At 50.3% G+C, this 23236-nt stretch overlaps 1 protein-coding gene across 3 annotated transcripts in view; it reads right to left on the bottom strand.

The window, feature by feature from the left end:
• Window positions 1-23236, bottom strand: part of TMEM120B (transmembrane protein 120B) — a 71227-nt gene that overhangs the window by 28178 nt on the left and 19813 nt on the right. For 2 of the 3 annotated variants that reach the window (XM_034934683.4, XM_063593740.1), the window contains exons 2-5: window positions 10262-10380; window positions 5490-5606; window positions 3492-3551; window positions 1423-1518 (exon numbers count right to left, since the gene is read on the bottom strand). In XM_034934683.4, coding sequence (XP_034790574.1) covers window positions 1423-1518; window positions 3492-3551; window positions 5490-5606; window positions 10262-10380 — 392 coding nt within the window. Of the gene's footprint in view, window positions 1-1422; window positions 1519-3491; window positions 3566-5489; window positions 5607-10261; window positions 10381-23236 lie in introns of all 3 variants that reach the window. The other variant, XM_034934684.3, reaches the window with a different exon arrangement.

Here is a 23236-nt window from a genome sequence, read left to right as displayed (position 1 = left end):
AATTTAGTGATTTTTAGTATATTCAGAGTTGTACAACCATTACCTAACTCCAGAACATTCTTTTTGTTTGTTTTTGAGACAAGGTCTCACTCTGTTGTCCAGGCTGGAGTGCAGTGGCACAATCTTGGCTCATTGCAACCTCTGCCTCCCAGGTTCAAGTGATTCTCCTGCCTCAACCTCTTGGGTAGCTGGGATTACAGGCACCCACCACCACGCCTGGCTAATTTTTGTATTTTCAGTAGAGACAGGGTTTGACCATGTTGCCCAGGCTGGGAGAACATTCTTATTACTCTAAAAAGAAACCTTGTACCCAGTAGCAGTCATGCCCTCCTTCCTGCCTCCCGCAGCCCCTGGCCACCACTCACCTACTCCCCGTCTCTATAGATTTGCCTGTTCTGGGCAGTTCTCAGCAATGGAATCCTACTGTGTATCTTTTTGTGACTGGTTCTTTGACTCAGCATCACATTTTCAAGGTTCATCCATGCTGCAGCCTGGCTCAGTACTGGTGACAGTACTTCATTTCTCTCTCTCTTTTGTTCAGACCAGGTCTCCCTATGTCCCCAAGGCTAAAGTGCAGTGGTGTGATCATGGCTCACTGCAGCCTCAAACTCCTGGACTCAAACAATCCTCCCATCTCAGCCTCCCAAAGTGCTGAGATTACAGGTGTGAGCCACTGCACCCAGCTAAATAATTTTATTTTTTATCTTTGTAGAGATGGGGGTCTTGCTGTGTTACCCAGGATAGGCTCAAATTCCTGATCTCGAGTAGTCCTCCTGCCTCCCAAAGTACTGTACTGGGATTACAGGTGTGAGCCACCACGCCCAACTTTTCATTTCTCTTCATAGCTGAATGATATGCCACTGTACAGATAGACCACAGTGAACTCCTTTTTTTGGGGGTGACAGAGCAAGACTCTGTCACCCAGGCTGGAGTGCAGCGATCTCAACTCACTGCAACCTCTGCCTCCTGGGTTCAAGCGATTCTCCTGTCTCACCCTTCCGAGTAGCTGGGACTAAAGACATACTCCACCATGCCTGGCTAATTTTTGCATTTTTAGTAGAGACAGGGTTTCACCATGTTGGCCAGGCTGGTCTTGAACTCCTGACCTCAAATGATCTGCCTGCCTCGGCCTCCCAAAGTACTGGGATTACAGGCGTGAGCCACCGTGCCAGGTAATGAACTCCTTCTTAACTAGTACAGTACAAGGCCTTTCCAGCAGCCGTTTAACAGATACTTGTTGGATGGAGGTGGGGCAGACAGGACTGGCATTTCCCATGAGAAATGGCCCCTCTCTCCCCTACACCTCATCATGCCAAACAACACAGAAGCAGGAGAGGCCCTGGGTCCCCTGGATCCCTCTCTCCCGGCCCCCACCTGACGTCTGCATGCCCAGGCCCAGGCACACACGGCCACACCCACTACCTGTAGTGAAGGACGAATCGACATGCCACGGCACCCAGGAGCAGGATGATGGTCAGGTAGAGCTTGAACTTCTCATATTCGTCCTTGTAGGCAAACCTGCCACAACAGACACGCCCAGGGGTGTGCCCCTTACCATGACTATTCCAGCACCTGGGCATGGCCCTCAGCCCCATCAGACCCTTGTCCTTCAGCCACTGCCATGGCCCATAAGGACCTTCCCATTCCACTAAAGGAAAGACCTGGCCTTGACGGGTTAGTGGTGACCAATGAGGGGAAGAGGGCCAAGTATGCAGAAGGCCCATGTCCCTGGACTCTGGTCTGGGGCTCTGGGCCCATGCTGGGGACAGGCAGGGGGCAGAGACAGGGCCTCTTCCCTCAACCAACTGCTGCTGCTGAAAGGCCAGGGTTTGCGGCTGTCTGGAAATGGGGTAGACTCAGGGTAGACTGGACTGCCCATCTCCCATGTGTGTGATAGGGCGTGAAACAGAGCAGGGCCATTTCTTGTGGGAAATGGGAAGTCCTCTCCACCCAACATACTGACTTGGAGGAAGGGAGGGAGGGGAGGGAGGGGAGGGAGGGAAGGAAGGGAAGGAAGGGAAGGAACCAAGGAACCAACCCTCTCCCAGGTGCTCTACCTACAGAGGAGGAGAGTGTCAGAAACTCCAAAAGCCAGCGCCTCACCTGTGACCAGGTTTTTATTTATGCAAAAATTCTAGCTTAGATGCAACTTCCCTGAGCTGAAGGAACAGAATGCCGGAGGCCTCTGAGCCAGGTGAAAAGCGTGAGACGGGGTGTGGGTTGGGGTGTAGGATAGGGTGTGGGGTGAGAGTGGGGTGGGATGTGAATATGGGGTGTGGGGTGGGGTGTGGGTGTGGGGTATGGGGTGTGGGTGTGGGGTGTGGGTGTGGGGTGTGTGGTGTGGGTGTGGGGTATGGGGTGTGGGTGTGGGGTGTGGGTATAGGTGTCGGTGTGGGGTGTGGGGTGTTGGGTATTAGGTGTGGGGTGTGAATGGGGGTGTGGGGTGTTGGGTGTGGGGTGTGAGTATAGGTGTGGGTGTGGGGTATGGGGTGTTAGGTGTGGGGTGTGGGTTTGGGGTATAGGTATGGGTGTAAGGTGTGGGGTGTGGGTTTGGGTTTGGGGTGTGGGTTTGGGGTGTGGGTGTGGGGTGTGAGTGTGGAGTGTGATATGGGTGTAGAGAGTGGGTGTCAGTGTGGGGTGTGGGTGTTGGGTGTGGGGTGTGAATATGGGGTGTGGGGTGTGGGTGTGGGATGTGGAGTGTGGGTGTGAGGTGTGGATTTGGGGTCTGGGTGTGGGGTGTGGGTGTCGGTTTGGGGTGTGGGGTGTTGGTGTGGGTGTGGATTTGGGGTGTGGGTGTGGGGTGTGGGTGTGGGGTGTGGGTGTATGTGTGGGGCGTAGGTGTGGTGTGGGTGTGGGGCATGGTGTGGGGTGTAGTGTGGGGTGTGGCGTGTGGTGTGGGTATGGGATGTTGGGTATGGGGTGTGGGATTGGGTGTGGGGTGTGGTTGTTGGGTGTGTGTGTTGGGTGTGGGTGTGGGGTGTGGGTATGGGGTGTGGGGTGTGAGTATGGGGTGTGGGTGTAGGGTGTGGGTGGGGTGTTGGCATGGGGTGTGGGTTCTGAGTGGGCGGTGAGGGTATGGAGTGTGGGGTGTGGGTGTGGGGTTCGGGTGTGGGTTCACAGCGTGGGGTTTGGGGTGTGGGGTGTTGGTGTGGAGTGTGGGTGTGGGGTCTGGGTGTGGGTTTGGGGTGTGGGGTGTGGGTGTGGTGTTGGTGTGGGTGTGGGTGGGATGTTGGTGTGGAGTGTGGGTTCTGAGTGGGCGGTGAGGGTATGGAGTGTGGGGTGTGGGTTTGGGGTATGGGTGTGGGGTGTGAGTGTGGGGTTTGGGTGTGGGTTCGCAGTGTGGGGTGTGGGGTGTGGGTGTGGGGTTGGGGTGTGGGGTGTTGGTGTGGGTGTGGATGTGGGGTGTGGGTTCTCAGTGTGGGATTTGGGGTGTGGATGTGGGTGGGGGGGGTGTGAGGTGTGGGTCTGGGTGGTGGGTGGGGGACACTTACTTGGCCTGGTTGCTGAGGAGGGTCACGTTCACATTGCCGAGGACCAGGTTCAAGTAGAGCCTGGAAGGAAACACCTGTGAGGGGCATGATCCTTAGCAGGTGGGTGTGAATCAACAACATTCAAACTCAACACACTTAATGAGCACATCCCAAGCACTGATGTTAGAAGATAGGGGGCCTAAGCTCAGCGGGCAAATGGGCCCCCACATCGAGTGAGAATGACGACTAACCAAAGGACATTAACCTGTGACAGGACAGTGTGAGGAGTCGATTTCTCCTCCATGCTACCCTAGAGACCGTATTTCTAAGCCTGCCTTGCAGCCAGATGTGAGCAGGTGACTAAGCATAGCCAATGAGGTGGAGGCAAAGGTACAACCTCTAGGTCAATTTTTAAAGAATTTTCTTTATTTTTCATTATTATTATTATCATTGTTATTATTTTTAGAGACAGGGTCTCACTCTGTTGCCCAGGCTAGAGTGCAATGGTATGATCATAGCTCACTGCAGTGTTTTTTGTTTTTTTTTTTTTTTTTTTTGAGACAGAGTCTTGCTCTGTCACCCAGACTGGACTGCAGTGGCACGATCAGGACTCGCTATAACCTCCACCTCCCGGGTTCAAGCGATTCTGCTGCCTCAGCCTCCCAAGTAGCTGGGATTACAGGCACGTGCCACCAGGCCAGCTAATTTTTGTATTTTTAGTAGGTTTAGGGGTTTCACCATGTTGGCCAGGCTGGTCTTGAACTCCTAACCTTAAGTGATTCACCTGCCTCCGTCTCCCAAAGTGCTGGGATTACAGGCGTGAGCCACTGTGCCCAGCCTCACTGCAGTCTTGAACCTCTAGGCTCAAGTAGTCCTCCCACCTCAGTCGCCAAAGTAGCTGGGATTATGGGTACACACCAGCACACCAATTTTGTTAAAGTTTTGTAGAGATGTGGTCTCACAGTGTTGTCCAGGCTGGTCTTGAATTCCTGGGCTCAAGTGATCCTCCCACCTCGGCCTCCCGAAGTGCTGGGATGACAGGCACAAGCCACCGCGCCCGGCCTTGAGTTGGGTTTTCTATCATTTGCAATCCAAAGATTCCCAACTGAGGTAAGAGGCACAGAGGCCTAGGGACAGAGGGGCAGGAAGGCAGACACGCATGACACTGTAAGAGGGTCACGAATGCTAGGCTGCTGCTCATTCTGCAGAAAATGATCATCACTTAACTCATGGGGTCTATCCGAACACAGTCAAAAAGGAGAAGCTCGGAGGAATGGGTTAAAATATAACAGGGCTAGCCAGCTCCCTCCCACCCGCTACAGGCCTGGAAGGAGCCCCTCCTCCTAACGCACGGCTCTGACTCAGCGCGAGGCTGATCCGGAAAACAGGGTCAGGGTGAACTGACTGTGCTCAGCAGCGTTAAGTCAGGTCACGATGATACGAGGCTGTAAGCAGCTCTCTCTCTCCAGAACAAGGTGGCAATGACATCACTTAAGGGAGGGAACGGGGACTTCTCTGAAGGGGGAAAATACAAAGAACGTGGGCTTTGGAGTCAGAATGTCTGCTGTTCACATCCTGGTGTGGCCAAACATTCGCTGATGTCTCTGAATCTTGTAAAAATGGGCATCTCTTGGTCTGACGCACAGATTGTTGAGGATAAACCAGGTGACATCACAGGAGGTCCCGGCACAGCTCTGAGCGTGCAGGAGGCACGCAATGCATGTTTGTTCTCCTGGGAGAGGACACTTTCCCTCTTAACCCCAGGTGGCAGCAGGCATGCGGTAAGTGCTGGTTCCTTGCAACGGACCTCCCAGGAGTGCTGCTGTCACACGGTGTGGCTAAGGTCCCCTCCTGGGCTCATGGAGGAATGTGTAAGGAAGGCTCCTTATCTCTCCTGCCCTTGCTTCCCTCTTTCCCCTTCAATCTGAGCACCAGCAGGAAGGCGAGAGTTATATGGACCAGCTGTGCCAGGCCTGGGCATGGGCCTGTGCTAGGGGTGGGGAGGTTGCCAGCTCCTACCCGTTTTTCTTGGGCAGGTAGGCCTCCATGTCGAAGAAGACGTCCTGCCGCTCCTTGATGTTCGCTGCCATCTGCTGAACGAGCTCCGCCTCCTCCCGACTGGCATGGCGTTTGCACCTGCGGACAGAGATGCAGGCACAGGGGAAGGGGCGTCACTCAGAGGGAGGAGGGCTATGGACTCCCCGGGCCCCAGCCTCCCACCTTCTACCCCAGTGCCTCCCACCTTCTACCCCAGCCTCCCACCTTCTACCCCAGTGCCTCCCACCTTCTACCCCAGACTCCCGCCTTCTACCCCAGTGCCTCCCACCTTCTACCCCAGCCTCCCACCTTCTACCCCAGTGCCTCCCACCTTCTACCCCAGTGCCTCCCACCTTCTACCCTAGCCTCCCACCTTCCACCCCTGTGCCTCCCACCTTCTACCCTGTGCCTCCCACCTTCTACCCCAGCCTCCCACCTTCTACCCCAGCCTCCCACCTTCTACCCCAGACTCCCACCTTCTACCCCAGCCTCCCACCTTCTACCCCAGCCTCCCACCTTCTACCCCAGCCTCCCACCTTCTACCCCAGACTCCCACCTTCTACCCCAGTGCCTCCCACCTTCTACCCCCGTGCCTCCCACCTTCCACCCCAGCCTCCCACCTTCTATCCCAGCCTCCCACCTTCCACCCCGCCTCCCACCTTCTACCCCAGTGCCTCCCACCTTCTACCCCAGACTCCCACCTTCTACCCCAGACTCCCACCTTCTACCCCAGACTCCCACCTTCTACCCCAGACTCCCACCTTCTACCCCAGTGCCTCCCACCTTCTACCCCAGTGCCTCCCACCTTCTACCCCAGCCTCCCACCTTCTACCCCAGTGCCTCCCACCTTCTACCCCAGCCTCCCACCTTCTACCCCAGCCTCCCACCTTCTACCCCAGCCTCCCACCTTCCACCCCTGTGCCTCCCACCTTCTACCCCAGCCTCCCACCTTCTACCCCAGCCTCCCACCTTCTACCCCAGACTCCCACCTTCTACCCCAGTGCCTCCCACCTTCTACCCCAGTGCCTCCCACCTTCTACCCCAGCCTCCCACCTTCTACCCCAGTGCCTCCCACCTTCTACCCCAGCCTCCCACCTTCTACCCCAGCCTCCCACCTTCTACCCCAGTGCCTCCCACCTTCTACCCCAGCCTCCCACCTTCTACCCCAGTGCCTCCCACCTTCTACCCCAGACTCCCGCCTTCTACCCCAGACTCCCACCTTCTACCCCAGTGCCTCCCACCTTCTACCCCAGTGCCTCTCGCAACCGCAGTTCCCCATTCTCAACTCTCGGGGTTGGAGGAGTGATGCTGCCTTCCAGGTAGTCTTGTGACTTTCAGAAAGTCCTTAAACCTCTCTGCCTTATTTTCCATACCTGAAAAGCCGGGATAACCTCAAGCCTACCTCACAGACAATAGCCTGGTGAGGATTAAATGAGTAAGTACAGCATAGAGCATCTAGAATAATACTTGATAGTATGAGCTCAAGGGATAATTACTGACAATACTATTTTTCTTCTCATTTTTCTTTTCTTTTCTTTTTTTTTTTGAGACGGAGTCTTGCTCTGTCGCCCAGGCTGGAGTGCAGTGGCGCCATCTCGGCTCGCTGCAAGCTCCGCCTCCTGGGTTCATGCCATTCTCCTGCCACAGCCTCCCAAGTAGCTGGGATTACAGGTGCCTGCCACCACACCCAGCTAATTTTTTTTTTGTATTTTTAGAAGAGATGGGGTTTCACCATGTTAGCCAGGATGGTCTTGATCTCCTGACCTCATGATCTGCCTGCCTCCGCCTCCCAAAGTGCTGGGATTACCGGCGTGAGCCACCACGCCTGGCCTTCTTCTCATTTTTCTAAAGAAATAGCTAGCAGGCATGATGTTATAGTCCCAGCACATACGCCTATGATCCCAGCACTTTGGGAGGCCAGGGCAGGAGGATCACTTGAGGCCATGAGTTTGAGACCAGCCTGACCAACATAGCAAGACCCCGTCTCTACAAAAAATTAATTAAAGAAAACAACCAAGGCCGGGTGCAGTGGCTCAAGCCTGTAATCCCAATACGTTGGGAGGCTGAGGTGGGCCGATCACCTGAGGTTGGGAGTTCAAGACCAGCATGACCAATATGGAGAAACCCCGTCTCTACTAAAAATACAAAATTAGCTGGGCATGATGGTGCATGCCTGTAATCCCAGCTACTCGGGAGGCTGAGACAGGAGAATCGCTTGAACCCGGGAGGCAGAGGTTGCAGTGAGCCAAGATCGCACCACTGCACTCCAGCCTGGGCAACAAGAGCGAAATTCTGTCTCAAAAAAAAAACAAAAAAAAGGCGGGGGGGTTTTTAAGAAAACAACCAGGGGCTGGGTGTGGTGGCTCATGCCTGTAATCCCAGCACTTTGGGAAACTGAAGTGGGCAGATCACCTGAAGTCAGGAGTTCGAGACCAGCCTGGCCAAATGGCAAAACCCTGTCTCTACTGAAAATATAAAAATCAGCTGGGTGTGGTGGCAGGCCCCTATAATCCCAGCTACTTGGGAGGCTGAGGCAGGAGAATCACTTGAACTCGGGAGGCAGAGGTTCAGTGAGCCAAGATAGCACCACTGCATTCCAGCCTGGGTGACAGAGCGAAACTCCATCTCAAAAACAACAACAACAATAACAAAAAACAACAACCAAGCATGGTGGTACATGCATGTAGTCCTAGTATTCATGAGGCTAAGGTGGGAGGATCGCTTGAGCCCAGGAGATCAAGGCTGTGGTGAGCCGTGATTGCGCCACTGCACTCCAGCCTGGGTGACTGAGCAAGACACTATCTCAAAAAAAGTAAGGCCGGGCATGGTGGCTCACACCTGTAATCTCAGCACTTTGGGAGCCGAGGCAGGATGATCACTTGAGGTCAGGAATTTGAGACCAGCCTGGCCAACATGGTGAAACCCTGTCTCTAGTAAAAGTACAAAAATTAGCTGGGCGTGGTGGCGGGCACCTGTAATCCCAGCTACTCGGGAGGCTGAGACAGGAAGAATTGCTTGAACCCGGGAGGCAGAGGTTGCAGTGAGCCAAGATTGCACCACTGCACCCCAGCCTGGGCAACAGAGCGAGACTTCATCTCTGAATGAATGAATGAATGAATGAATGAAAATAATTTTAAAAAATAGAAATAAAGGAATAACCTACAGATGACCAAGAGACAGACAGAAAGGCACCTGAAAGCATAAGCAGTCGACCAATCATGGTCTGTTATTCTTTGGTAACACGGAACTCTCAAAACCAGAAAACAAGTCAGCAGACACATCTCAGAATGACAGGGGTCCTTGGTCTAAGACCCTAACTCACGGGTCAACCTTCTAACCCAGCACTTCTCAACTGAGGACAGCTGGCAATGCCTGGAGAGATCTTGGTGGACACACCTGGGGCAGGAGTGCTACTGGCATCAGTGGGCAGAGGCCAGGGATGCTACTCACTATCCCACAGTGCACTGCACAGCCCCCACAAAGACCTATCAATAGTGCTGGGGTTCGCCATGTGCCCATCTGTGAAGCAATCACTGAGAATCTAAAGAAACTCTAGACTCTGAGTCCTGCCATTACCAAGATGTGTTTTTCCAAAGCCACATCTGGTGACGTGTTTGCACAGGGCCATCCACACTCTCTACCCCTTAGTTGCGGGCCTCCATTTCCAAAATGGCCAGCCACACTGAGAGCTATAATCAGGACCTTCCTCCAAAATTGTCCACAAGAGTTGACCAGGAGTCCCAGATTCTAAAATGGAGGCCCAGCTAAGTGACCTGGGACAAGTCACTCGGAGCCTCAGTTTCCCTGCCTGACAATGGGGTCACGGCATCCACTGGGCCCCTTCACATACCAGGCAGGAGGGTACTTCCCAGACCTGGAGACCATGAGTGTCAGGAAATGAACACGATCCAGGCCTTGGGAACTGAACTAAGCTATGAGCTCAAGCACATCTCCACCAGGGATGGCAGCCTAGTGGCCACTACACCAGCAACCCCAGTGGGGAGGGCACCCCACACCCACAAAAGGACGCTGCCTGCTTACTTGTCCAGCAGGGCACCTTCCTATAACAGCACCCAACTTTCACCCGGGAAACTACTTATCTTCTTCTCCCATCACCCATGTGGCCGTCCCTCCACCTCCCAGGGCCACAGACTTAGCACACGACATGGCGCTGCCCAAGCAGCTTCTCAGTGATTGGTTCACAAATGGGCATTCAACCAATCCCAGCCAATGAGGACTGAACCCAGAATGTCGGCTGAAGTACTGGGAACGAGAAACTCTCGGCCAGGCACAGTGGCTCATGCCTGTAATCACAGCTACTCAGGAGGCTGAGGCAGGAGAATCGCTTGAACCCAGGAGACAGAGGTTGCAGTGAGCCGAAATCATGCCATGGCACTCCAGACTGGGCAACAGAGTGAAAGACTCCATTTCAAGAAAAAAAAAAAAAAAGAGACACACTCTCCTTCAGCCAGGGTGGCACAGCCGGCAGGAAGCAAGGCTGGAGAATATAAGCCTGGCACTGCTGGTGAAGGGGACAGTCACCCTGAGAGTGACACCAATCCAGAGGAAGGCAGAATTTAGAGGGAAAAATACATGCCCCAAAACACCCTTTGACTCCTGGATCCAGTGATGCCTGAAGCAACTCCCAGTCCTGTCTTTTTCCACTGAGATTTCCATTCTCTGCTTCAGCCTGTTTTGAGTTGGACTTCTGTCCCTCAGAACCAGGGCAGCCCCCGGGCTACAGCTGCACCTACCTCTGGAGTGTAAGCTTCAAGTCCTTGAGGTGCTTCTTCTGCTTACTGATGGAACTGCTACACAGCGTCTGCAGCGCAGCCAGCTCCTCCAGCTTCTGCTTGTAGATCCTGTGCGTCTCCTGAAGAACAGGGGACCCGGGGGAGGGTGTGTGGGAGAATGTGAACAGCTCATTTTCTTTTCTTTTTTTTTTTGAGAGAGTCTCGCTCTGTCACCCAGGCTGGAGTGCAGTGGCATGATCTTGGCTCACTGCAACCTCCGCCTCCTGGGTTCAAGCGATTCTCCTGCCTCAGCCTCCCAAGTAGCTGGGACTACAGGTGCCCACAACTACGCCCAGCTAATTTTTTTTTTTTTTTTTTTTTGGTATTTTTAGTAGAGATGGGGTTTCACCATATTGGCCAGGCTGGTCTCGAACTCCTGGCCTTGTGACCTGCCCGCTTCGGCCTGCCAAAGTGCTGGGATTACAGGCGTGAGTCACCGCACCCAGCCAATAAATCACTCTTTATTTAGTGTTCACTTTGAGTTGAGTTTCTGATCCTGGCAATGAAGAGAGTTCCTGTTAGGTCAACTAAGAAAAGCACATACCCCTTTCCTTAAAGCCACCCTCCCCACTCCAGACACAGTCACTCCAATGAATTCAATAGCTCATTCCTGAAACAACCATTCAGGGCCACAAGGCCAGGAAAAATATGAGACTTCGCCCCAGTGCTGGGGGAACAGAAAACAGTAACTTCTTGACTTTGCCACCATCACATACCTCCAAATAAATACCACCACAGGCAGGGAAACAACCCCTTATCTCTGGACTTCTAAGACAAACACCAACAATCTAGGGAAACCAGCATGGGAGATGAAGACCATGACATTAAAAACAATAAGCTGGCCGGACGCGCTGGCTCACGCCTGTAATCCCAGCACTTTGGGAGGCTGAGGCAGGTAGATCAGAGGTCAGGAGTTCGAGACCAGCCTGGCCAACATGGCAAAACCCCGTCTCTACTAAAAATGTAAAAATTAGCCAGGCGGGCGTCTGTAATCCCAACTACTTGGGAGACTGAGGCAGGAGAATCACTTGAACCCAGGGGGCGGAGGTTGCAGTGAACTAAGACCACGCCACTTCACTCCAGCCTGGGCGAAAGTATGAAACTCCGTCTCAAAAAATAAAAATAAAAACAAAAACAATAAGCCACTGCTCACTTTGGCAGCACATGTACCAAAATTGGAATGATATAGACAAGGTTAACATGGGTCTTGAGGAATTAAAAAACATTGAAAAACAAAGCAACGATAAGCCAACAAACATATTTAAAGTGATTTTTTTTGTTTTGTTTTGTTTTTAGCAGTTGAAGAGATGGATTTATTAGAGGGAGAGCAAAAGGGGATGGTCCAACAGTGAGCACAGAGGCTAAACTCCCCTGCCTGCCAAGCGAGGCACCTAGGTATGAAAGTTAAGTCAGACCGGGCACGGTGGCTCACGTCTGTAATCCCAGCACTTTGGGAGGCCAAGGCAGCAGATAATTTGAGGTCAGGAGTTCGAGACCAGCCTGACCAAAATAGTGAAACCCTGTCTCTACTAAAAATACAAAAATTAGCCGGGCATGGTGGCGTATGCCTGTAGTCCCAGCTACTCTGGAGGCTGAGACAGGAGAAATCGTTTGAATCTGGGAGTCGGAGGTTGCAGTGAGCTGAGGTCGTGCCACGGCACTCCAGCCTAGGTGACAGAGCAAGACTCCGTCTCAAAAAAAAAAGGAAGTTAAGTCAGTAAATAAGGAAGAGGCAAAGGCTAAGAATTAACTAGATGACAATAAAAATGACAAGTGACTAGATGACAATTAGGAGACATCCAAGAATGCTGTGAGTGAGTCACCTTGGCCCACTCACTAGGAAGATGAAAGGGTGACTCCCTTCTCTCCTTCCTGGGCCCCCCAGGAAGGAAAAATCAATGCTTTTATTTTACTTAATGTTTTTATTTTAAAATAATTTCAAGTTGGGCATGGTGGCTCACGCCTGTAATCCCAGCTACTTGGGAGGCTAAGGCATGAGAATCGCTTGAACCCAGGAGGCGGAGGTTGCGGTGAGCTGAGATTATGCCACTGCACTCCAGAGTGAGACTCCGTCTCAAATAAATAAATAAATGAATAATAATAATAATTTCAGGCGCAGTGGCTCACGCCTGTAATCCCAGCACTTTGGGAGGCCAAGGCAGATGGATCACCTGAAGTCGGAAGTTTGAAACCAGCCTGACCAACATGGAGAAACCCTGTCTCTACTAACAACACAAAATTAGCCAGGCGTGATGGCACATGCCTGTAATCCCAGCTATTCAGGAGGCTGAATCAGGAGAATCGCTTGAACCCGGGAGGCACAGGTTGTGGTGAGCCGAGATCACGCCATTGCACTCCAGCCTGGGCAACAAGAGTGAAACTCTGTCTCAAAATAATAATAATAGTAATAATAATAATTTCAAGCTTGCAGAATTACAAAAACAATACAAAGAACTCGCCTCTATTCTTCACCAGATTCACTAGCTGTTCCATCATGCTGTATTTGCTTTATCCCCCACGTATGTGTGCCTGCCTGTGTGTTCTTTTTCTATATCAAGCAGGCATTCGTAAACCACCGCCGCAGGCCAAGTCTGGCTACCTAATTTTGTATGCTCAGTAAGACAGAAATGGGTTTTGCAGGGTTGAAAAAAAATCACAAGAATCTTTCGTGGTGTGTGAAAATTATATAAATTGGCATTGCAGTATCCATAAATAAAGTTTTATTGGAACACAGCCACACCCACCCATTTAAATATTCCCTGTGGCTGTGCTGGGACTCTAACAGCAAAACAAGTAGTTGTGACAGAGACCATATGGCCCATAAAGCTCAAAATTTTCACTATTTGGCCTTTTACCAAAAAGATTTGCCCACTCCAGTGCTAAACCATTTGGGAGTTAGTTGCAGGCAACACACCTCTTTTCTCCTAAATAGTACAGTGTGTATATAGTAAGAACAGCTATATTCTCTTAAATATCCATAGTACAATTATCAAATGCAACTGACCCTTAAACGACACGGGTTTCAACTGCATGTCCACTTATACACAGATTTGCTTCCACCTCTGCCACCCCGAGACAGCAAGACCAAGCCCTCCTCTTCCTCCTCCTGCTACTCCTCAATGTGAAGACACAAAGGATGAAGACCTTTACAATGGTGCACTTCCACTTAATGAAGAGTAAATATATTTTCTCTTCCTTATGATTTTCTTAATAACACTTTCTTTTCTCCAGCTTTTTGGGTTTTTTTTTTTTAAGACAGAGTCTCACTCTTGTTGCCCAGGCTGGAGTGCAGTGGCATGATCTCGAATCACTGCAACCTTCACCTCCCCGGGTTCAAGCGATTCTCCTGCCTCAGCCTCCCGAGTAGCTGGGATTACAGGCATGCACCACCACGCCTGGCTAATTTTGTATTTTTAGTAGAGACAGGGTTTCTCCATGTTGGTCAGGCTGGTCTCGAACTCCCAAACTCAGATGATTCACCTGCCTTAGCCTCCCAAAGCGCTGGGATTACAAGCATGAGCCACCGTGCCAGGCCTCTCTAGCTTTCTTTATTGTAAGAATACAATGTATAATGCATACATAAAATGTGTGTTAATCAACTGTATCTGTTATCAGTGAGACTCTGGTCAACATTAGGCTGATAGAAGTTTTGTGGGAGTCGCCGGGCGCGTTGGCTCACGCCTGTAATCCCAACACTTTGGGAGGCCAAGATGGGCGGATCACCGGAGGTCAGGAGTTTGAGACCAGGCTGACCAACATGGTGAAACCCCATCTCTACTAAAAACACAAAAATTAGCCGGGCATGGTGGCGGGCACCTGTAATCCCAGGTACTCAGGAGGCTGAGGCAGGAGAATCGCTTCAACCCAGGAGGGGGAGATTGCAGTGAGCTGAGATCACACCACTGCACTCTGTCTCAAAAAAAAAAAAAAAAAGAAGTGTTGCAGGAGTCAAAAGTTTCCGGCCAGGCTGGGTGGTTCACACTTGTAATCCTAGCACTTTGGGAGGCTGTGGTGTGTGGATCACTTGAGGCCAGGAGTTCAAGACCAGCCTGGTCAACATGGTGAAACCCGTCTCTACTAAAAATACAAAAATTAGACAGGTGTGGTGGCAGGCGCCTGTAGTCCCAGCTACTCGGAAGGCTGAGGTGGAAGGATTACTTGAACCCAGGAGGTGGTGGCTGTAGTTAGCTGAGATCGTGTCACTGCACTCCAGCCTCAGTAACAGAGGGAGACTCTGTTCCAAAAAAAAAAGAAGTTACATATTTGGCTTTTTGACTGATTGGCACCCCTAACCCCACCTTGTTCAAGGGTCAATCGTCTAGAAAATGTAACGTTGATATAACACAATGCTGTGGCCTCATATACCACTCAAATTCAAATTTTGCTGACTGTCTCTTTTATGGCAATTTTCCTCCAGATCTTGGATCCAATTCAGTCTCATGCCTTCTGGTACTGTTCATATCTCTTTACTCTCCTTTAATCTAGAACAATCTCCCAATCTCTGTCTTTCGTGAATTTAAGTTTGTTTTTGTTTTTTGTTTTTTGAGACAGAGTTTGACTCTTGTCGCCCAGGCCAGAGTACAGTGGTGCGATCTTGGCTCACTGCAACCTCTGCCTCCCGGGTTCAAGCAATTCTCCTGCCTCAGCCTCCCAAGTAGCTGGGATTATAGGTGCCACCATACCCAGCTAATTTTTGTATTTTTAGTAGAGATGGACGGGGTTTCACCATGTTGGCCAGGCTGGTCTGGAACTCCTGACCTCAAATGATCCTCCCACCTCGGCCTCCCAAAGTGCTGGGATTACAGGCATGAGCCACCATGCCCGGCCGAATTTAAGTTTTTAAAGAGTTCGGTCCAGTTGTCTGGAAGAATGTCCCCCAGTGGGGGTCTGCGGATGTTTCCTCATGATTTGGGGTATGCGTGGGGACCAGCATGCTACTAAAAGGATGTTGTGCCCTTATTAGTGGCTCCTGCCAGGAGGGACACCGTGTCCACGATGCTAACTTTGCTTGGTAAAGGCAGCCAGGATGCCCATCCAGTTTCTGCGCTATGTAGTGTCCAACTTTCCACTGGTAATTAATAAGTTATCTGTGTGGAGAAAGGCTGTGTTTTAATCACTTTTGAATTCTTCAGTGCTAAACAGCCCTGTATGTCCAGCAAATACCTGCTGATAATGAACCCAGACAAGGAGGACAGAGGTGGAGAGATCCTGCCCAGACGATGCAACCTTGGGGAAGACGGGGCCCTGGCCTGAGAGGCTGCTGCGAGATAAGGGGCCCGCACCCCTCCTGGTGGCCTTTGGTGCTGGGTCCCGCCATGGAGAGATAAGACCAGGGCTGCAAAATCAGCTGCCAGATGCTCATCAGGCCCTCATCTGTTTCAATTAATATTTAATGTCACAAGTAAAACATGAAGACATCATCCTTGTTAAAAATTAAAACACCACAGCTATGGCTGAGGTCTGCTTTTTTTTTTGAGACGGAGTCTCTCTCTGTGGCCAGGCTGGAGTCCAGTGGCGCAATCTCGGCTCACTGCAACCTCTGCCTCCTGGGTTCAAGCAATTCTCCTGCCTCAGCCTCCCGAGTAGCTGGGATTACAGGCATGCGCCACCATGCCCAGCTAATTTTTGTATTTTTATATTTTTAGTAGAGTAGATTTTTAGTAGAATAGATTACAGGTGTGAGCCACTGTGCCTGGACTTTTTTTTTTTTTTTTTTTTTGGAGACAGGGTCTCACTCTATCACCCAGGCTAGAGTGCAAGGGCTCCACCTCAGGTCACTGTATCCTCCACCTCCCGGGTTCAAGTAATTCTTGTGCCTCAGCCTCCCAAGTAGCTGGGACTACAGGCGTGCACCACCATGTCCAACTAATTTTTGTATTTTTAGTAGAGATGGGGTTTCACCATGTTGACTAGGCTGGTCTCAAACTCCTGGCCTCAAGTGATGCGCCCACTTTGGCCTCCCAAAGTGCTGGGGTTACAGATGTGAGACACTGCACCTGGCAACTTGTGCAAGTTCTGAACCACATTTTTTATTAGGAACTGCTTGCCCTCCACCCTCTCTTCCCTGGCTGGGAAATGCAACAAAGGGCTCAGTAGCCTTGAAGCCAGAAATGGAAGTCACATGATGCAAATGGCAGAGGCCATTGCCCCTCCCCAACCAAACTAACCTGAGTCCCAACGCAACCTCATGGGACAGAGCTTCCCAACTGTGACTTTTTTTTTTTTGAGACAGAGTCTTGCTCTGTCACCCACGCTGGAGTGCAGTGGCACAATCTCGGCTTACTGCAACCTCCGCCTCCTAGGTTCAAGTGATTCTCCTGCCTCAGCCTCCCGAGTAGCTGAGATTAAGGGTGCATGCAACCACACCCAGCTAATTTTTGTATTTTTAGTAGAAACAGGGTTTCATCATGTTGGCCAGGCTGGTATCAAACTCATGACCTTGGGTAATCCGCCCACCTCGGCCTCCCAAAGTCTGGGTTTACAGACATGAGCCACCATGTCCCGTCCACTGTGATGGTTTTAAAACATGGCCACCTATTCTTTATTATGCCTCACATAGAGAGGCAGTGCCTCTGTTCTCTCTCCTTAAATCTAGGTAGGCTTGTGACTAGTCTGACAATAGAATATGGCAGAATTGACACTACATAACTTCTGAGAAAAAGTCACGGAAGGCCCTGTGGCTTCCACCTAAGTTCCTGGAGCAACTAAGGAAGTGGAACTAGTTGCTCTTGGAGCAAAAAGTCCAGCTATCCTGAGGCAACCATGCTATATAGAAGCTTTAACCACAGAGAGAAGTCCCAGGTAGTCACTCCAATCAGTAGCCCCAACTAAGACAAATCTCCTTGTCAGTCCCGCATAGGTTCCAGACATGTACGTAAAGAAACGTCCAGGCCAGGCGCAGTGGCTCGCACCTGTAATCCCGACACTTTGGGAGGCCAAAGTGGGCAGATCACCTGAGGTCAGGAGTTTGAGACCAGCCTTGCCAACATGGTGAAACCTCATCTCTACTAAAATTACAAAAATTAGTGTGGTAGTGCATGCCTGTAATCCCAGCTACTCCAGAGGCTGAGGCAGGAGGATTGCTTGAACCCGGGAGGCGGAGGTTGCAGTGTGCTGAGTGTGCCACTGCGCTCCAGCCTGGTCAACAGAGGGAGACTCTGTCTCAAAAAGAAAAAGAAGGCTGGGCATGGTGGCTCACACCTGTAATCCCAGCACTTTGGGAGGCCAAGGCAGGCGGATCACCTGAGGTCAAGAGTTCGAGACCAGCCGGGCACGGTGGCTCACGCCTGTAATCCCAGCACTTTGGGAGGCCAAGGCAGGCGGATCACAAGGTCAGGAGATCGAGACCATCCTGGCTAACACGGTAAAACCCCGTCTCTACTAAAAATACAAAAAAAAAAAAAAACACCAAACAATTAGCCAGGCGTGGTGGCAGGAGGCTGAGGCAGGAGAATGGAGTGAACCCGGGAGGCAGAGGTTGCAGTGAGCTGACACCACGCCACTGCACTCCAGCCTGGGCCACAGAGCGAGACATGCCGTCTTAAAAATAAATAAATAAATAAATAAATAAAATGTGCAACAGTAACTTGATGCCTCATCCAGAAATGTTGCTGAAGCTAGGTAAGCTTCCATTTAGAGAAAACGTATCTAGTAACTCACCACCCTGCAAGTTTGGTGTTACTATGTAGTTTTTCTTCTTGAGTGAAAGTCCTTAGGTAGTAACACTTTCATAGATTATTGTTTAAAATCTGGTAATATGGCCAGGCGCACTGTAATCCCAACACTTTGGGAGGCCGATGCGGGTGGATCACGAGGTCAGGGGTTCAAGACCAGCCTGACTAACACGGTGAAACCCCCGTCTCTACTAAAAATATAAAAATTAGCCGGGTGTGGTGGTATGCGCCTGTAATCCCAGCTACTCAGGGGACTGAGGCAGAAGACTCACTTGAACCCAGGAGGCGGAGGTTGCAGTGAGCCAAGAATGCGCCACTGCACTCCAGCCTGGGCGACAGAGTGAGACTTGGTCTCAAAAAAAAAAAAAGGCCGGGCACGGTGGCTCATGCCTGTAATCCCAGCATTTTGGGAGGCCAAGGCAGGCGGATCACAAAGTCAACAGATCGAGGCCATCCTGGCCAACATTGTGAAACCCTATCTCTACTAAAAATACAAAAATTAGCTGCCCATGGTGGTGTGCGCCTGTAGTCCCAGCTACTCGGGAGGCTAAGGCAGGAGAATTACTTGATCCCAGGACGCGGAGGTTGCAGTGAGCCGAGATCGTGCCACTGCACTCCAGCCTGGCAACAGAGCAAGACTCTGTCTCAAAAAAAAAAAAAATCTGGTAATATGGTATTTATTTGTAATTATGCTTGCAACTTTATTTAAATCTATTTATTCTCTTTAATGTTTGTTTTTATACAGATATGACTTCATAAAATAACTAGTATAAATTGGTAATAAGCAGTTTCTGCTGCTGGTCTGTCACTGAATGCCTTGTTTTCACTAAGTTGGGAGGTTTTGTTTCTGGGTTTTTTTTTTTTTTTTTTTTTTGAGACAGAGTCTTGCTCTGTTGCCCAGGCTAGAGTGCACTGGCGCGATCTTGGATCACTGCAACCTCTGCCTCCTGGGTTCAAGTGATTCTCCTGCCTCAGCCTCCCAAGTAGCTGGGACTACAGGCGCATGCCACCAAACCCAGCTAATTTTTTGTATTTTACTGCTCCTTGAAGAGCAGGGCTAACCCATGGGCAGCATGTCCAGAATAGCCTGGGTGAAGTTATGTACATATATACTAAATATTAATGTCCTTTTTTTTTTCTTTTTTTGAGATGTAGTTTTGCTCTTGTCGCCCAGGCTGGAGTGCAATGGCACTATCTCAGCTCGCTGCAACCTCCACCTCCCAGGTTCAAGTGATTCTCCTGCCTCAGCCTCCAAAGTACCTGGGATTACAGGCATCTGCCATCACGCCCAGCTAATTTTTGTATTTTTAGTAGAGATGGGTTTTGCCATGTTGGCCAGGCTGGTTTCAAACTCCTGACCTCAGGTGATCCACCCATCTCAGCCTCGCAAAGTGCTGGGATTACAGGTGTGAGCCACCATGCCCAGCCTGTCCATTTTTTAAAAGAAGTAAAAATAAAACTTATTTTGCAAACTAAAAAAACAAAGAAAAAGAAACTTTCATGGCCAGGCGTGGTGGCTCACGCCTGTAATCCCAGCACTTTGGGAGGCCAAGGTGGGTGGATCATCTGAGGTCGGGAGTTCGAGACCAACCTGACCAACATGGAGAAACCCCATCTCTACTAAAAGTACAAAATTAGCCAGGCGTGGTGGTTCATGCCTGTAATGCCAGCTACTCAGGAGGCTGAGGCAGGAGAATTGCTTGAACCTGGGAGGCAGAGGTTGCAGTGAGCCAAGATCACGCCATTGCACTCCAGCCTGGGCAACAAGAGCAAAACTCCATCTCAAAAAAAAAGAAAAAGAAAGAAACCTCCAGAAGATTCCAGCCCCAGCCATGTGACTTACCCCTCGCCACTCAAGTTTTCCCAGAAAAGGCACCAGACATCACAGAGCACAGTCAGGCCTCCCTCTATGCCCTGTCTATATTCCTGACCCACAGAATCCACGAGCATCAGGCAGCCGTTGTTTTATGCACCGTAGATAAAAAACACCACTCACCCTGGGCCACGCCGCCCTCTGGACTGTCATGTGACAAAGAAACTACTTAATTCCAGGCATTTTACTTTCAGATCTCTTTGTGACAGCAGCGTAGCTTATACCCTAAACACATCCTTTGGGTTTTTTAAAAGTATATTAACAGTATCAGAATATACATTAGATTCCATAACTTGCTTTTCTCACTCAATAATATGTCTTGGAGATCTACGCACATAACAATATATGGGGCCAGGTGCAGTGGCTCACACCTGTAATCCTAGCACTTTGGGAGGCCGAGGTGGGCAGATCACTTGAGGTCAGGAGTTCGAGACCAGCCTGGCCTACATGGCGAAACCCCATCTCTACTAAAAATACAAAAATTAGCCAGGCATAATGGTGCACACCTGTAATCCCAGTTACTTGGGAGGCTGAGGCATGAGAGTTGCTTGAACCCAAGGCAGAGGCTGCAGTGAGCCGAGGTCACACCATTGCACTCCGGCCTGGGCAACAGAGTGAGACTCTGTCTCAAAAAAAAAAAAAAAAAAAAAATACCAGGCACGATGGCTCACGCCTATAATCCCAGCACTTTGGGAGGCCGAGGCGGGCGGATCATGAGATCAGGAGATCAAACCCATCCTAGCTAACATGGTGAAACCCCTTCTTTACTAAAAATACAAAAAATTAGCCAGGCGTGGTGGCGGGCGCCTGTAGTCCCAGCTACTTGGGAGGCTGAGGCAGGAGAATGGTGTGAACCCAGGAGGCGGAGCTTGCAGTGAGCCGAGATCATGCCAGGGCACTCCAGCCTGGGCAACAGAGCGAGACTCTCTCTCTCAAAAAAAAAAAAAAAGAATATATGGATACACTCCACTCTTTAGTGCTATGCATATTTTGTGCTATAGATATACTCTAGTTTCTTTAGTCCTTCCCCTATTGCTGGATATTTATGTTGCTTCCTGTGTCTGACTATAACCAACAATGCAAAAGAATAGTATCCTTGCACGGCCTCTCTGGGCACACAGGCAAGTATGTCTCTAGAGAAGATTTCTCTGGGGAAGAGAGGTAAAATTGCAGGTCAGAGGGTACAGGCTTGTTATTAGATTTTTTTTTTTTTTTTTTTTTTTTTGAGACAGAGTCTCCCTCTGTTGCTCAGGCTGGAGTGCAGTGGCGCGACCTCGGCTCACTGCAACCTCCGCCTCCCAGGTTCAAGTGATTCTCCTGCCTCAGCCTCCCAAGTAACTGGGACTACAGGCACGTGCCACCACGCCCGGCTAATTTTTTGTATTTTTAGTAGAGACAGGGTTTCACCATGTTAACCAGGATGGTCTCGATCTCCTGACTTTGTGATCCACCTGCCTCGGCCTCCCAAAGTGCTGGGATTACAGGCGTGAGCCACCGCGTCCGGCCTTGTTATTAGATTTAGTAAGTTTTGGCAAACTGCCCTTCAGAATAGCTATACCAATTTATAGTCCCACCCACTGCATATAACAGCTGTCCACATCTGAGTAACACTCCATGCTATAAACATTTAATTTTTTTCAGGTACTCTTCTAATATTAGTTCCACTGGTGATGGTGACTGGATAAGAATGGTTAATCCGTGGGCCTTCCCATAATTTTGTCCCGATACACGAGGTCATTCCTGCTCCCCTGCAGTTCTCTCGCTCTGTCATTGGCCAGAGTCATTTCAGGGGGGAAGGGGAGGGATCCCTCACTGGAGGTCACACACACCTAGTCCACCCCCAGCCTTAGCTCTAGGCTCAGGATTTGCCAGCCACGAGGAGGACAACATGGAGTGAGGGGAGCCACAAACAAGGACCTTAGTGTGACACATTCTCCACCCCCAAGGCATTCCGCGCCCACGCCCAGTCTTCGTGGATTCCACCCTTATGCCAGCCTCACAAGCAGTGGGAAAGGTCATCAATTCATTTCTTGTATCCTTACTTTTTTCCAGACTCTTTCTTTCCTTTTGAGATGGAGTCTCACTCTGCTGCCCAGGCTGGAGTGCAGTGGCCCGATCTCTGCTCACTGCAACCTCTGCCTTTTGGGTTCAAGAGATTCTACTGCTTCAGCCTCCCAAGTAGCTGGGGCTACAGGCGCCCGCCACCACGCCCGGCTAATTTTTGTATTTTTAATAGAGACGGCATTTCACCGTGTTAGCCAGGCTGGTCTCAAACTCCTGACCTCAGGTGATCCGCCTGCCTCGGCCTCCCAAAGTACTGGGATTACAGGCATGAACCTCTCTTTCATTTTTTAATTGTGGTAAAATATACATAACTTTTAACCATTTGTAAATGTTTTAAATTGTGATAAAATACACAAAAAATTTATCATCTTAATCATTTTAATTGTACAATGCGATGGCATTACACTCATACTGTGGTACAGTCATGTGTCGCTTAAGAAACAGGATCGTTCTAAGAAATGCATTATTAGGCGATGCCGTCATTACGCAAACGTTAGAGTACACCTACAGAAACCTGGATGGTATAGACTATTGCTCCTGGGCTACAAACCTACACAGCATGCTACTGTACTCAATACTGTAGCAGACTGTAACACAGTGGTAAGTATTCACGTATCTAAATGTATCTAAACAGGGCCTAGGGCAGATCACTTGCGGCCAGGAGTTTGAAACCAGCCTGGCCAGTATGGCAAAACCCCTTCTCTGCTAAAAATACTACAAAAATTAGCCAGGCATGGTGGCACCCGCCTGTAATCTCAGCTACTCAGGAGGCTGAGGCAGGAGAATCGCTTGAGCTGGGGAGGCAGACGTTGCAGTGAGCCTAGATCGCACCACTGCACTCCAGCCTGGGCGACAAAGCAAGACTACGCCTGAAAAAAATAAAATAAATAAATAAATGTATCTAAACACAGAAAAAGGTACAGTAAAAATATAGCATCATAATCTCATGGGATCACTGTCTTTGACAGACACATCAGTATGCAATATGTGACTATACCACAATCCATTTCCAGAACTTCTTCATCATGCCAAACAGAAACTACGAACCCATCAAATAATTCCCCATTTCACCTTCCCCTCAGCCCCTGGCAATCACTATTCTGTCTTCTGTCTCTATGAATTTGACTACTCTAGGTACCACCTGTAAGTGGAATCATACAGTATGTGTCTTTTTTTTTTTTTTGAGACAGAGTTTCGCTCTTGTTACCCAGACTGGAGTGCAGTGGCGCAATCTCGCCTCACCGAAACCTCCGCCTCCTGGGTTCAAGTGATTCTCCTGCCTCAGCCTCCCGAGTAGCTGGGATTACAGGCATGTGCCGCCATGCC

This window comes from Pan paniscus, chromosome 10 (genome assembly GCF_029289425.2).
Source record: "Pan paniscus chromosome 10, NHGRI_mPanPan1-v2.0_pri, whole genome shotgun sequence".
Taxonomy (NCBI): domain Eukaryota; kingdom Metazoa; phylum Chordata; class Mammalia; order Primates; family Hominidae; genus Pan; species Pan paniscus.
This window is presented reverse-complemented; position numbering and strand designations above follow the sequence as displayed.